At 48.1% G+C, this 13621-nt stretch overlaps 4 protein-coding genes across 7 annotated transcripts in view; 2 read left to right on the top strand and 2 right to left on the bottom strand.

The window, feature by feature from the left end:
- The first annotated feature begins 154 nt into the window (after window positions 1-154).
- LOC101755268 (barley B recombinant-like protein D) lies at window positions 155-4403 on the top strand. Of its 2 annotated transcripts, none has more exons than XM_004964369.3 (3): window positions 155-338; window positions 1866-1995; window positions 3137-4403. In XM_004964369.3, exons 2-3 carry the CDS (start codon window positions 1924-1926, stop codon window positions 4052-4054), a joined length of 990 nt encoding a protein of 329 aa, XP_004964426.1. In that variant the 5' UTR covers window positions 155-338; window positions 1866-1923; the 3' UTR covers window positions 4055-4403. The 2 variants fall into 2 exon arrangements, with proteins under 2 accessions (XP_004964426.1, XP_004964427.1); XM_004964370.3 differs by having other exon boundaries at window positions 155-343.
- Window positions 4404-4850: 447 nt separating this feature from the next.
- On the bottom strand, window positions 4851-6047 carry LOC101754867 (peptidyl-prolyl cis-trans isomerase CYP18-1). Its single transcript, XM_004964368.4, has 3 exons — window positions 5885-6047; window positions 5536-5772; window positions 4851-5406 (listed from the first exon to the last, which is right to left on the bottom strand). The coding sequence occupies exons 1-3, from the start codon at window positions 5885-5887 to the stop codon at window positions 5164-5166; spliced, it is 483 nt and encodes a 160-aa protein (XP_004964425.1). The 5' UTR covers window positions 5888-6047; the 3' UTR covers window positions 4851-5163.
- Window positions 6048-6098: 51 nt separating this feature from the next.
- Window positions 6099-9724, top strand: LOC101786052. 3 transcript variants are annotated; one of them, XM_012845120.2, is made up of 4 exons: window positions 6099-6588; window positions 6672-6820; window positions 7143-7189; window positions 7283-9724. In XM_012845120.2, exons 2-4 carry the CDS (start codon window positions 6764-6766, stop codon window positions 9435-9437), a joined length of 2259 nt encoding a protein of 752 aa, XP_012700574.1. In that variant the 5' UTR covers window positions 6099-6588; window positions 6672-6763; the 3' UTR covers window positions 9438-9724. The 3 variants fall into 3 exon arrangements, with proteins under 3 accessions (XP_012700574.1, XP_012700573.1, XP_022681695.1); XM_012845119.2 differs by having other exon boundaries at window positions 6099-6820; XM_022825960.1 differs by having other exon boundaries at window positions 6099-6820; window positions 7042-7189.
- A 316-nt stretch (window positions 9725-10040) lies between these two features.
- LOC101754466 (probable aminotransferase ACS12) overlaps window positions 10041-13621 on the bottom strand; it is a 5638-nt gene continuing 2057 nt past the window's right edge. Inside the window, exons 2-5 of the mRNA XM_012845163.3 lie at window positions 13239-13618; window positions 12988-13140; window positions 11644-11804; window positions 10041-11555 (exon numbers count right to left, since the gene is read on the bottom strand). Coding sequence (XP_012700617.2) covers window positions 10697-11555; window positions 11644-11804; window positions 12988-13140; window positions 13239-13618 — 1553 coding nt within the window. The 3' untranslated portion in view covers window positions 10041-10696. The remainder of the gene's footprint in view (window positions 11556-11643; window positions 11805-12987; window positions 13141-13238; window positions 13619-13621) is intronic.

The raw sequence follows: 13621 nt of genomic DNA, 5'->3' as shown, positions 1-13621 counted from the left end.
GACAACCTCTTCGCAGGCTTTGTAAAAGGCCCGGTGAACAAACCGCCCCCCATAATGTGATATTTAATCATTGAGCAAGACAAGAATGTGTGAAACAGAGCGAACAAATGTGAGGGATCAATATGCAGATCATTAATCCAGGAGTGGACCCCCCCCCCCCCCCCCCTTCCCCCGCTCCTCGCCTCCGCCCCACTGCCGTTCCCTCCTCCCCTCGCTCTCCCACCAGCTGCTGCTCGCTCGACGGCGGCGGAGCCCACGGGCGGCAGGCCGGTCGCGCGCGCCCGTTCTTCCTCCGATGGAAGCCTCTAGAACTAGAAGGACACTCAGCTCCTGATAGTGTACGGTAACCGCTCCCATCTCTCTATTGCTTCAGCAATCGGGATGCGATTTCCCCCCATTTTCCCCCCCTCCATGGTTTCGCTCGTTGGAGGCCACATTGGATGAGGGCGGAGGGTTAGGATATGCTCCCCCCTCAGCGAATCCGCGCGGGTTATGGTGGCGCTGGTGCTGGCCGATTGGGTGATCTAGGGTTTAGTGCCTCTGATTTGTGTCTCCCGTTTTTTGTACCCTGTTTATTGTGAGTTCCTGGACCAATTAGACCCGCGGGGATGGGGGCCAGTTGAGCTCCCCGTCTGCCTCCTGGAGCTGCGCGGTGTGCGCAAGGTTGTAGGACGGTTAAGTGGCAGTGGTACTGCTAGTTTGCTGCCAGTAGCAGCGTTCGTGCTTGATGTGATCGTTTGGTGGTGTGATACTGTGATTACCTCGCCGTGCATTGGGATTACGAGTGCCCTGCTGCCTTTGGAGTTGGTGGGATGGGAATTTAGTGGTGCCCTACTAGTTGCTTCTGCCACTTCTCCCTTTGCCACGCTGGGATGCTAATCCCAGACATGCTTTGTCAGTGTGGTATGGGCATTGACTGATTATATGCTTGACTATCTGGTAGGGTCGTCAGGTCCCGCCCTAAACCACATGTAAAATGTTGAAAGCAACTGGGAATTGTGTGCCACTGTTTGAGTTGGAGCGTTTTCTGTGCTTTATAAGCCTGTGAAGTTCATATTCAGAGTCATGCCAGTAATACCTCCTCAGCTGTAGTTCAGAAGTTAATCGCTTTGTTGATGGGTGTTCGGTCTAGCTAATGTTATTTTGCGTGTACACTTGCCATATCTGACCGCTGCCTGCAATGATCGCATTTATGCTAATTCATGAAACCGGTTGCTGTTGCGGATAGGGTTTGTGAGAAGCTCCGGTACCTTTTGGGAACGCCGATGCACGTTTTTTATTCTCTTGTTTGCTGCCTGCTTTCTTGAGGATATGGCCCCTGATGTTCGTCTGGTGACTATCTTGGAACAAACCCTTCTAGAGATTGCACACTATTTTGCTGTTGCAGTGAGTATGCGCGACATGCATTTGTTCATACCTCTTGCCACAGGATGTATACGACTTATGTTGTACTAGCATATGTTTCTGGCTTTCTGCTAAATTTGTGTGACAATCCATCGAAGCATTTTCAGTTAATAGAATTCTGGTTTTGGAGTCCATCCAGAACTACCCTCTTCAAATATTTTGGAGCCATAACTCAATAATTAACATGATAAATGTTATCTTGCTCACCCACCAAGCTATACCCTGGTGAAAACTGGGCCTGGATCCATACATGTAACTTCTTGTGTGTCCTTTTCCCCCAATTTTACGGTGACCTTCTGTTCTTATACATCCTCTTTGTTGAGCTTGCTGCAGTTGAGATACTATGTAATCCTCCATTCAATAGTGAAACCCTTTTGCATTTCCTCTCTGGCCACTGTTGTTCTAGATCTGTGAACTTGCAAAAATATGCTGTGTCATTGATTTTGTTCCCTTTTTTTCAGGTGGTCTACTGATCTCATAGGCATAGCTGCCCTATTTTGTTGGCAGCAAGCAGATGTAATGATGGACAACCTTGGGCATAGAGAAAATGGCAGGCAAAGGCCTGACCAATATAAAGCAGTTCATACTCAGGTTTGTGTAATTCGACATCTAGTTATGCAGCATTTCATATTTAAACATGTTCCTCTGTCATGTGAAATACACTAACTAAACATGCCATAAGACATTGCATCTGCTGCTTTCACCATTGGACATTGTGCTGTAGCTAACCTTGTTTTTAAGGATGTATGGGGTGAAGTATCTATAGACGAGTCAAAAAATGTAATTATGCCCTCTCTGCACCAAGATAAAACCAGTCCAGCTTAAGTTAAGCTGAAAGTCTGATTACTAAAACAGAGAGATAAAGGCTGGTACCAGCTGTCCATCTTTACATACATATGTAATGGCTAATGTTAACAAGTCAAAGAACAAAACACCTTATGCAGGATTATTTAGTAGTCTGATCATTTAATTTTTGCATGGGGAAGCTTGTTATGAGTTTTTGTCTGATCTATTGCTCTTTGTGGATAGGTAGTTAGACTTTGAATTCTTATGAGTAGAGGAGCTATTTTTGGGCCAACATATCCAAACAGCTCAACTGCTTATTTACTGTTCATATCTGCTAAGTGCTACTTGCTGTATTGTATTGAAGCTACGATGTTGAAACCTGCGAGGCATATGATGTTTCTCATTTTGGAACGAACTATTATACATGCCAACTCCCTGTACCTTAATATTGAGAACTCTTGAACTTCCAAGCACTTGTCATGCATTTTTGCATAGTCATTATCTAGATTAGACTTTATCTAACTTCATTCTCTCAGTGATATTGATATATTATAGTTGTCGTTTTTGGCTAGTTTTCTCGGGTGTTTCTTTATCGTCTACCACATTTATTCTGATGAGGAATGTTGAGAATTTATGTTGCAAATGTGACACTATGACAACAGTTACATTTGTTATCCTAAAACAAGCAATGTTGCAGCCTATTTTAGCTTCCTGTTCAATTTTATCCTATCTCACTGGTGCAACACTGAATGCTGATGCAATTGGTTTCTCTTTGGTTATGCTGTATAGTTAGCAAGTACGACTAAATGTGCAGTGTGGAACATGCATGTATTTTGTTTCAGCATTGATTAGAATTTACATATGACAAACTAGTAGCTACTGTTGTCTATTGCAAGCATGTTTTTTCCTAAGACAATGGATTTGTGATGCATGTTCTGTGTTTCAGTGGATGATGCCTCAGCTAAAGGACCATCATAGTATGAATCTCCTGGCACTGATGAATGAGAAGGACAGTGCCATCAGAGAAAGGGACCATGCTCTCGCTGAGAAGAAAGCTGCTATAGCTGAGCGAGACATGGCGTTTGCCCAGAGGGATGCTGCAATGGCTGAACGGAATGCTGCGATTGTAGAGAGGGACAATGCCCTTGCTGCACTTGAACTTGCCCGTACAAATGGGTTTAATATGAATAATGGGAATGGATTTCACCAAGTACCTCCTCTTAATGGTACGAAGAACATCCACAACCATGACCAGCTATCTCATGTACAAACATCCCCATTGCAGCTGGCCGATTCTCCATATGACCATACCAGAGAAATGCACATATCGGAAGCATACCCTATCGCAACAGCTCCAAGTAGTATTGGGAAGGGGAAGAAGCCAAGGAAGAATAGTTCCCAGGCTTCGCCATTGAAGAGGCCATCAGGTGTGCTTCGGAAAACTAAGAAAGTCGCTGGTGACTGGAAGAATGGGGGAATGTCAGGTGGGGGTGAAGATTCAGCTCGTGCTTCTGTGATGAAGAACGAGTGGAAGGACCAAGATCTTGGACTGAACCAGGTCCCATTCGATGAGTCAACCATGCCTGCACCTGCCTGCTCGTGCACGGGTGAGCTCCGTCAGTGCTACAAGTGGGGAAATGGCGGGTGGCAGTCGTCCTGCTGCACCATGAGCATGTCCATGTACCCACTTCCTGTGATGCCCAACAGGCGCCACGCTCGCATGGGTGGAAGGAAGATGAGCGGCAGTGCGTTCACGAAGTTGCTTAGCCGGCTGGCAGCTGAAGGCCACGATCTCTCGACGCCGGTGGACCTCAAGGACCACTGGGCCAAGCATGGCACAAACCGGTACATCACCATCCGGTAGCACCGGTGGCCACGTTGTATCTTCCATTCAAGCTGAAAAGGGGAGATCGCGCTAATGTTGCTTCTCCTGCATCCCAAGAGCAGGCTTAGTGGAGCTTTATTTTGTAATGTCATTGGTTTCTAGCGGATGTGGGTAGAGTTTTGTGTCCACAGTGCTGTAGGTTCTCCCCTTTCTGAACTGTTAATTGTGCTCGTGGCGCTGAAATGCTGCAGTCCACGAGAATGCAAGTGTAATTGTAGCTCCCAGGTATTCATCGTGAGATCGTTGTATAGCTGTGATATCTGGATTAAACTGGTAGTTGTGGAAGGTGGATTATAATTAGCTTCAAATATCATGTCACATTCTAGTATTCTACCTTCACGCCATACATCCAAATGTTTATTATCTTATAATAACCATTTGGTGATGTATCTAAATCTGTCGTGATATGACCGTAGCTCTCAAATGAATGCTGCAAGAAACAGTGTTCCTGTTCCAAGCTTCTGGACAAGAACTTGTGGAGAAAGGACAAGCACGAAAATAGAAAAGCTGATAACGGCAGAGGTTGTAACCCAGGTCAGCTAGATATCAACCAGCGCCAAGTCTGAAACTCTGAACTGCAGATAGAAAGAGAGGGAATTCTCTCTAGAAAGAAGTCAAGAACCAAGCAAACATTTGCAGTGTCGTTACACACAGCTTATACCGACTGTCTTGCTACTATTAACATTCAGGCCATAGCTCAGAAGCACACTTTGGTTTCCTCAAACAGCATAATAAGAGAGCAATTTTCGAGGAATCTAGTCACCAACCGATAAGAGAGCATAATAGTCAGTGCAAATATAAACGGCTACCAACCAATAATCATGTCAGGGGAGAACCAACACTTCAAAGTTACAGGCCACAGCCCACAGCATCATCTGCATCATGATTCGTCCTGTGAAATTGCAATCCACATCACAATTCATAATTCAGGATGGGCAAGAAATCGCTACGCAAATCGCGGTTACATCCACCATTTCAATTTGCAACACGATGTGCTTGCAGTACCAAAGGATAGGTTCAGGCAGACCAAACCATGGATTAGCAGCCACAAAGATGCAGGATGAGCTCTCCAGGTCGGTGCTGGTGGATCAGCCGGCGAGTGGGTTGGCGTGGATGGTGACGCGGTTGAGCCTGATCTCGGCGAGCGGCCTGTCCCCCGGTCCGGTCTGCGCCTTCTCCATGAGGTCGAGGACCTCGAATCCGTGGATGACCTTGGCGAAGATGGTGTAGTGTCCGTTGAGGTGCGGCTGCTTGGCGTAGGTGATGAAGAACTGGCTGCCGTTGGTGTTTGGCCCGCTGTTGGCCATCGACATGATCCCCCTTGCGTTGTGCTGCCGACAAATTAATCCAATCCAGAAGTCAGTAAATTAGCGAGGGTTCGTTGGGTTTCGTCAGAGGAAGGAATCGAATTCGATCGACCAGCGGCGAGTCAATCAATCATCAGATCAGATCAACGGTACCTTGAGGGACTCCCTGAACTCGTCGGCGAACTTGGCGCCCCAGATGGATGCGCCGCCCTTGCCGGTGCCGGTGGGGTCGCCGCCCTGGATCATGAAGCCCTTGATGTTGCGGTGGAAGACGGTGCCGTCGTAGTAGCCGCTGGCGCAGAGGGCAAGGAAGTTCTCAGCCGTGCGGGGCACCTGGTCGCAGAACACCTCGCACTTGATGTCGCCCAGGTTCGTGTGCAGCGTCACCGACTGCGAAGCATATCCATCCGTCCGTCGATTCGGTTAGTAACAAGGGGTAGAAATCCAGCGAGAGAGAGAGAGAGAGAGAGAGAGCGAGGGGAGGAAGGGGAGAGAGTATCACCATGGCGCCGGGGCGGAGCGGGAGAGGCGGCGGGGGGAGAGAGACGGGGGAGGCGGTGGCGGGGGGTTTAGGAGGCGGCGAGCCGGCGAGACAGACGACGGGTGGTCTGCAGGGCAGCAGGGGTAGTGTTTGAGTTGTGCTCAGCTTGTGCGGGCCGGATGGAGAAGACAAGCAAGTCTGGAAGAAGAAGAAGAAGAAGAAGGCGGTGTGGGCGTGTTGGGCCCTTTTTGGGTTGGGCCGCCGTATAGGCCGGGATTAATTTGGTGGAACGGTCAAGAGCTCACTGCAAATCATTTTTTTCTAATTAAAAAAAAGAGCTATCTGGAAATGAAGCGCGCCCGCCGCCCGAGCCTTACGTTTCCTGTCGACCTTGGGCGGCGGCCACCGCTCCCCACACCGGCCGCCCGCCCCAAGCGCGCCTCGTCGGCAACAGATTTCACACCCGGCGGCCCTGTCAGCCGTAGCCGCATCCCCTACGCGTCCCGGCATGCCGCCTCCCGCGTGCGCGCACGACGCCGTGGCGCCCAGCCAACAGCCTTGCGCTGCACAGCTCGCCGCAGGGCTGCGTAAGGCGGCGCAGCAGCGGAGGCGGAGCGGAGGAAACGAAGCGGGATGGCGAGCAAGCAGGACGTCGCGGTCCTCCGCACTGGACTTTACTTCGAGACTGGCGCCGTCATCACGAACTTCCCCCAGGCACAGCGTAGGTGATGCTTGCAACATGTTCGACAAAATGCTGACCGCATGTTCGGCAAGGTTTCTTTTTCAATATCGGCATGATATAAGGCAGAGGCTGGCACGTGCGATGCCCAACAAATATGGCCGTGATCATCAAGAGAGTAAGGGGATGAAGGTGTCAGGGGCTAACTAGTGCTTCACCAGATGATGCTTGCCTGCTGCCTGCTATTCAGCATTCAGGGCCTTTGCCATCATGCACCGGTGAGTTCAGAGATCAGATTAAATCCGTCTGCGTAAGTATCTGTCTATAAAATGTTGTTGGATCACATTTAGAGTAAAAAATGGGCATATGCATATCAGCTTTGAGAATTTTAGATTGCACCACAAGCCAGGCAAAGAATTTATGCTTTTCTTCCGTGTGTGCTCTCCACATACATGACCATTGGAAGGTGCTGCAAGTACCGAGCGTTTGAATGTTGTAGGATGATTTTGCCGTGTACGTTCCATCAGTATTCCATCTCCAGGCGATCTGTTCTGGTTGATCATTGAATTGCACTTGTTCTACTGCATTGCATCGCAACAGAAACTCAGCCATTTCTACAGCAGTGGACCATTCGCCAAAGCCCTCAGGTCCGGTTCTGATTCATGACATCCTCCCTCACCTTTTCATCACCATTCACGTTAATTTGGTCTAATTATCTCTTCTTCTCCCTCCACCTCTAGCATGGACAAGTTTGGAGTACCCGCAGACATTGGAGAAGCCATGGGGATCAAGAATTCCACCACAACCTTTACCCAGAGCTGGGGCAGCACTCAAGGCCAGCTGGTGCGCGTGGAAGTCCTCGTCCTCTTCAGCGCCTTGATCTGCATCCTCGTCGAGCTTTTTGGCTCACGTCGGCGGTGGTATAGCCAGGAATTCTTCCGCTTCTTCGTGTGGGCGGTGTACACGCTCTTCACTGTGCTGGCCCCCTACACCATCGGATTGCTGCAGGACAGTCCCTTCCGTGACCAGACTTTCGTCCTGTGGGCCACCATCCTCCTCCTCATCCAAGTGGATGTCGATTCCATCTCAGTTTACAGCATACATGACATTGAGCATAGGAAGAGGATGTTTGTGCAGCACTTGTTACAGATCATCCTTGTGCTATGGCTGATTGTGAATTGCAAAGGTCACAACATAAGCTACACTGCAAACATCTGGATATTCTGGATTCAGAGCGTCATTTTGACGTACAGAAACTATCAGAGTTTAAGCAATGCGAGCAAAAAAGGAGGCTTGCTGAAGCTGTCTAAAGTAGTTGCTGATTACATGATGATTGAGCATGAGCAAATACCTCAGGGCTTGAACCCTAACCCTGGAACCATGGAAGGGTACAAGTACATTTTCCACGGTGAAGAAGAAGTAGCTTCCCTGCTTCCCACTGCACCTGAATATACAGAGGCCACAAGGAGAAAATGCACCACCATTGATTCCGTGTGCCAATGGATCAGGAGAGAGAGCGCCTTGAACCAGGAAGCAAAGGAAACATTGAAGGACGTTGCGCTCTCCTTCTCACTGTTTAAATTGTTGAAGCGGAGGTTGTGCGGATACCAGATTGGTGAAGCTGGCCTCGCCAAGACATTAGATTTTGTGCTTCATGGGCTCATCTCTGAAGAAGGTAACTATATTCGTGCTTTTGGAGTTATAGAGATGGAGTTGTCGTTCATGTATGATTTCCTCTATACAAGATTCAACACAGAGCATACTGTGGCTAAGGGCTTCACAGCATGGTTTATCGTAATAATCGTTACTATTTCAAATAGTATCTCAGGAGCATTTAGCAGGCACTACCATCGCAGTAGTTTGGAACAGAGAGTTCATGGAATCGATGTTACTCGCTGGGTAACCATTGTGTTGTTTATCATTGTGTTAGCATGGTATCTTCCACTACGTGGCTACCCAGACTGGAGGTGGTACATGGTGCACGAGCTCCATGTCCACCAACGACAACGACCCACGCGGATGTTAATTTTGACTAAAACTTCTTTTGTAAAAGACGACGCAAAAAGATCGTGGCAGAGAGCGCTTGGGCAGCACTCCCTGTTACTCAACTTTGACTACCGCCCCTCGAATGTGCTATCGCTTTTGTCACTGGGTTTGGTCGACGCAACAAGAGAAGGACAGAAGGCTGGGGAAAAGATCAAGTTGACAGATGAACTCATCGAGCGCGTCCTTTCTGGGTTCAAAGAGAGCAAAGGACAGTTACAAGATGGGCAATCGGCTCTAGCCAAAAATCAGCTGGAAAGCCAGTTCTCATGGGCCTGCACCCTGTCCACACATATAGATAAGATTCTTGTATGGCACATCGGGACGACCATCGCCATGGATGGTCACCCGGTTCCTCCAACCGGCGACCACCGTGTCGCCAAGACGTTGTCGGACTACTGCGCCTACCTGGTGGCTTTTGTTCCGGACATGCTGCCCGGCCATGGCTATGACACCCAGTGCATCTTCGACGCCGTGGTCGCGGAAGCCTGGGAAAGCATCACCGGTTGTGACAGTATAAGCAGCCGGTGTGAGAAGCTGGTGATGGCGGTCTTGCCGAGCAACACCAGCTGCACAACCCTGGAGTTGGGGGCCAGGCTCGGGAGGGAGCTCAGGGGCGTGGTTCCGGAGGAGCGGAGGTGGAAGGTGTTGGCTGACTTCTGGGCCGAGTTCATCCTCTTCCTCGCGCCATCAAGCAATGTCGAGATCCACACTGAGATGCTTGCCACCGGCGGGGAGTTCATGACCCATCTCTGGGCACTGCTCACACACGCCGGCATTCTGGAGCGTCCCTCTACGACTGACGGTGCGCAAGGTAACAACGGTGCCCCTGCACATGATTTACCTGTTTGAGGGATCAAAACATTCTGGTCTGAAGCGCACTGCTAGCACTTCTGCTGGAGTGATTGGTTTGTGATGATTGCTGATTCGTAATGTTGATTTGGGTACAGGGTGAATATTGTTTTCACATGATTGTGTATTTGTGTTTTAAGTTAGCACTTAGCTGTGTGCTGTTCGTGTAACAAAGCAGAGTTGTCTGATTCATTTACTTTATGTATATGTACTTTCTCAGCCGAAGGAGCATTCGCCAATTCCTTTGCCCTGAGTTGTTGTCCACGTTAAATACCTTATTTACTACAGCTGTTGCACTATACATGATTACCAGAATTTTGGTGGAAGTTTAGAGACCGTAGCCGATAGCTAGAGTTTGAACCTCTGTCAACATATACATCAAAATTTGAGGATGATATTATGAGAGTAATTTTTTCATTTTATTTTGTTGACGTCTCATTTCTTCATCTCAACAAGACCGTTTCTTTGATTTCTTCCCCAATTACTAAGCTCGAAATGGCATATTGAGTTGCCTGAGGCATTTTGGTCAACCTCCACAAGTACAGTAGATGTCTCCTTCCAAGAAACAAGTAAAGATTTCTTTTTGAAATTGAAAACAAGTAAAGATTGCAACGCAGAATTCTTCTCATTATTTCCCCACCCCTCCACTGACTGAATTGTTCTGCTCATGAACCCCCTAAAAAATAAATCGTTTTCGGTCACAACGTATAAACAGCGTCCAAAACCCTGGCACATGCAGGAACCATTGCTTTACAAAACCCGAACCTGAACACTAACTTATGTAACCAAAGAACCAAAAGAAAAGGAAAAAGGAAAAAAACAAACAAGAGCCGATCCAGATGAAAGGATTGGCTCGGCGCCTCAACCTTATCACCAGATGGGCAATTTGTCATCTGAATCACCTACAGCGCTACAAGGGAAGCAACCGAGAGCAACAGGGTGTAACCATCCAGAGTGCTGCAGCATCATTGCTCATCAGAAACAGCAAACAGTTGGCCAATAGAAACATGTTTCCGGAATCCCATTCATCCCATTCTTTTTTTTATTTAAAAAAAGAATCCATTCATCCTTCCGCCAGCTGAGGGGCTCCTAGCAATTGTCAGTTCCCGTGGCAAGAAGACACTGAATTTCTATGATCCAAAATAAATGGATTGTGCACCCTTTTTCCTGAATGCCCCTGTACTCCACTGTGGAGCACCCGGCGAGATATGGTTATTTCAATACCACGGGGGTTTGGAAAAAAAAAGGAACCTAGTCTTTTAACTGTTTGACTTGTGGCTATCTGTAACCCTCCTGAGCCTTTCCACCAAGACAGGAATGTCCTCCTCACTCAATGCTGTGAAACAACACCTGAACCATCCAGGCTCAATGCAATGGCAAGATGAACCTGGAGTGACATTGACCTTTGCCTCCTCCAACAGCCTGTCCCAGAGCTTGCGTTCTCCTTTCTCGCTGTAAGACCGGATGTACTTGCTCATGTCTGCCCAGCAGTAGAACCCTCCACTGCTCTTGAAGCATTCAACCCCCACTTGTTTCAAAGCACTGACAAACAAATGGTACATTTTCTGGAGCCTCTCTCTGTTAACCTTTAGGTATTCTGAAATGAACCTTTGGTCTGAAAGCATGGAAACAAGCAAGCGCTGTGTTGGCGTTGACACTGATGAGAATCGAGCAATTTTAGCAGCAGCTGTGACAATGCTTTCATTGTAGGAATATATCACTCCAACTCGAAACCCAGCAAGAGATAGGTCTTTTGAGAGTCCATATATTATGTGAACCCTGCCTTTATCAAAGTCTTCTAGCTCATTCACAACCTCTGCCACACTGACAAATTTGTCACTGCCATACGTTGAACCAGCAAATATTTCATCAGAAATAAAGTGTATGTTCTTCTCTGCAGCAAACTCTAGAAGATCATGCAGTGTTTCCCTTGGCACAATGCCTCCTGTTGGGTTGGAAGGGTTAGATATGAGAACCCCACGAACCCTTACGCCTCGCTTCTTTGCCTGTTTGTAAGCTATTTCAAGAGCAGTGATACTAATGTTAAAGTTATCAGTGCTACGGCAAGGAACAGGTATCAACTCAACGCCAGTTCGCCATTTTATATCCCTATCCCAACTGCGGAAACAAAGGTCGTGAGGTCAGTTCATCACTTTAAAATCAAAACCAAGCATAGCAATGTACAAAGAGAGTGAACAAACATTACCCTGGGTAGTAAGGTGATGGGACAAGAAATGCATTTCCTGGATCAGCAATACAGAAACTCAGTATTTCCATTGCAGGAGTTGCACCAGATGTAACCACCATTTGAGATGGGTCGAAGGATACTGATTCATGCATGATTTGCCTCATGAATCCAGCAAGAGCCTGAAACAGAAACCGAGTTCATATTTGGAAATTAATTACCACACCAAAAAAACAAAACAATTTAGGATTCATGGAAGTAGAGCCCTAAAACATATATGAAAACGCTTGCAATAGGGCGTAGCAGTGTTGCGTTGGGCCATCTTGTTCGGAAGCAGATTGAGAAGATATGCTGGAGAAAATAGGATGCGTGTACTAGTCCCAGTTTCCATGAAACATTTACAATTCAGAACAGGTTACTTAGATTCCCTGAATGAATCAGTTGGAATTTAGTTCACTAAACAGCAATGAGCAAAAATAGAAAATAAGATAAAAGGGAATGCTTCAAATCCAATAAGCAGAACCATATTTACCAGCGTCGGTTGGGATCAAGGTGTTTTAGCAGCATAGTTTTCAACATTAGCAGAATAATACAAAGTAAAATCTTTTTTTAGGATGTAATACAATGTAAAATCTCATGTCAAATTCACAAATATTCACAGCAGTTAAAGGCGCAGGACTAGTTAGACTTTTGAAATCTTCACATATTTAGGAACAAGCAGATCAAAACAAGGTCTACTAGTGTCGAGTCAAGATTTGACAAATGGTGCAATTCCAGCCACCAAGGATCCACATGCCTAGAATGACAACCAAGAAAAAAAAAACAGAGCTGCAATGGTGACCCTTTGTCGCACCTGCTTCAGATAACGTATATATGGCTACGAAAAATCAACAGCAAAAAGGAAACAAACAAAATTACACAACACCGTGAGAATTGAGAACAATGGTACCCCACATCAGGCTTAGACGTTAACTCCAGTTGCCTGATTTTTCAGCAACTCCATGATTAAGCCATACTGTTATCTTATCTCTGATAGAGGTACCAACTCCAACACTCACCGTGTCTAGTATAATCCACCGAATCAAAACAATAACGTAAAAAGTGTTGTTAGCACCGAAACTTTTTTTCTGAAAGAGGAAAAGGAACTAAAATCCGTCATCATACTCCACAGGTCGAATGAAGCACTATGACATCGTAAGTTCTTAAGATCAATTATTTGGGGGGTCGATGGAACCGAAGTGGCTGATTTCAAACCATAGCAAAATCTGGCCAAACATGGAAAGCCATCATGCAGATAGAATCATGGAATGGAATGTTTTGTGGACGGAGGAACAGGAAGGGAATCAAGGGATTCCGTCAGCCTACCATCTTGAAGGCAAGTATCCCGTCGTACGGCTGGTAGGTAGCGAGCCCCCTGATGGTAAGGTCCCTGGCCTCCTCCCCGGCTCCCGCAATCCCGTCCAGCATCGCCGCCGCCGCGTGCTCCTCCATCCAGCGCCCCACCAAATCCAGCGACAGCTGCACGCGCGCGCGCGCGGTCGTCCATCAATATCTCCGAACAAATTCCTCGGAGGAGGGGGGTAAAATAGTAAGGAAGGGGGTAGCACGATCCGTACGTGGTTCTCGGCGAGGCCGAGGTTGATGAGTCCGTCGGGGTTGGACGCGGCGTGGTATGGGTTGTCGGCGCAGCGGCGGAGGCCGGCGTAGTAGAGCGAGTCCTCGTCACCGGAGCGGACGACGGCGCCGCGGGCGGAGAGCCCGGGGAGCGCGGCGCGCGGGGTGAGGAGGCCCCGCGAGTGGGAGCGGTGGATCGGGGAGGCGGCCGTGGAGTTGGCGCTCCCCGCGGCGGAGGGGGAGGCGGGGCCCGGCGGCGGGGACCCGGGCGCGGCGGCCGGGGGGCGGTTGCGCTTGATGTAGAGCTGGAGGAAGTAGAAGAGCGCGCAGGGGATGAGGGAGCCGAGCACGAGGCCGCCCCGGCCCTGCACCAGTAATAGGAATC

Source organism: Setaria italica, chromosome IV (assembly GCF_000263155.2).
Source record: "Setaria italica strain Yugu1 chromosome IV, Setaria_italica_v2.0, whole genome shotgun sequence".
NCBI lineage: Eukaryota > Viridiplantae > Streptophyta > Magnoliopsida > Poales > Poaceae > Setaria > Setaria italica.
This window is presented reverse-complemented; position numbering and strand designations above follow the sequence as displayed.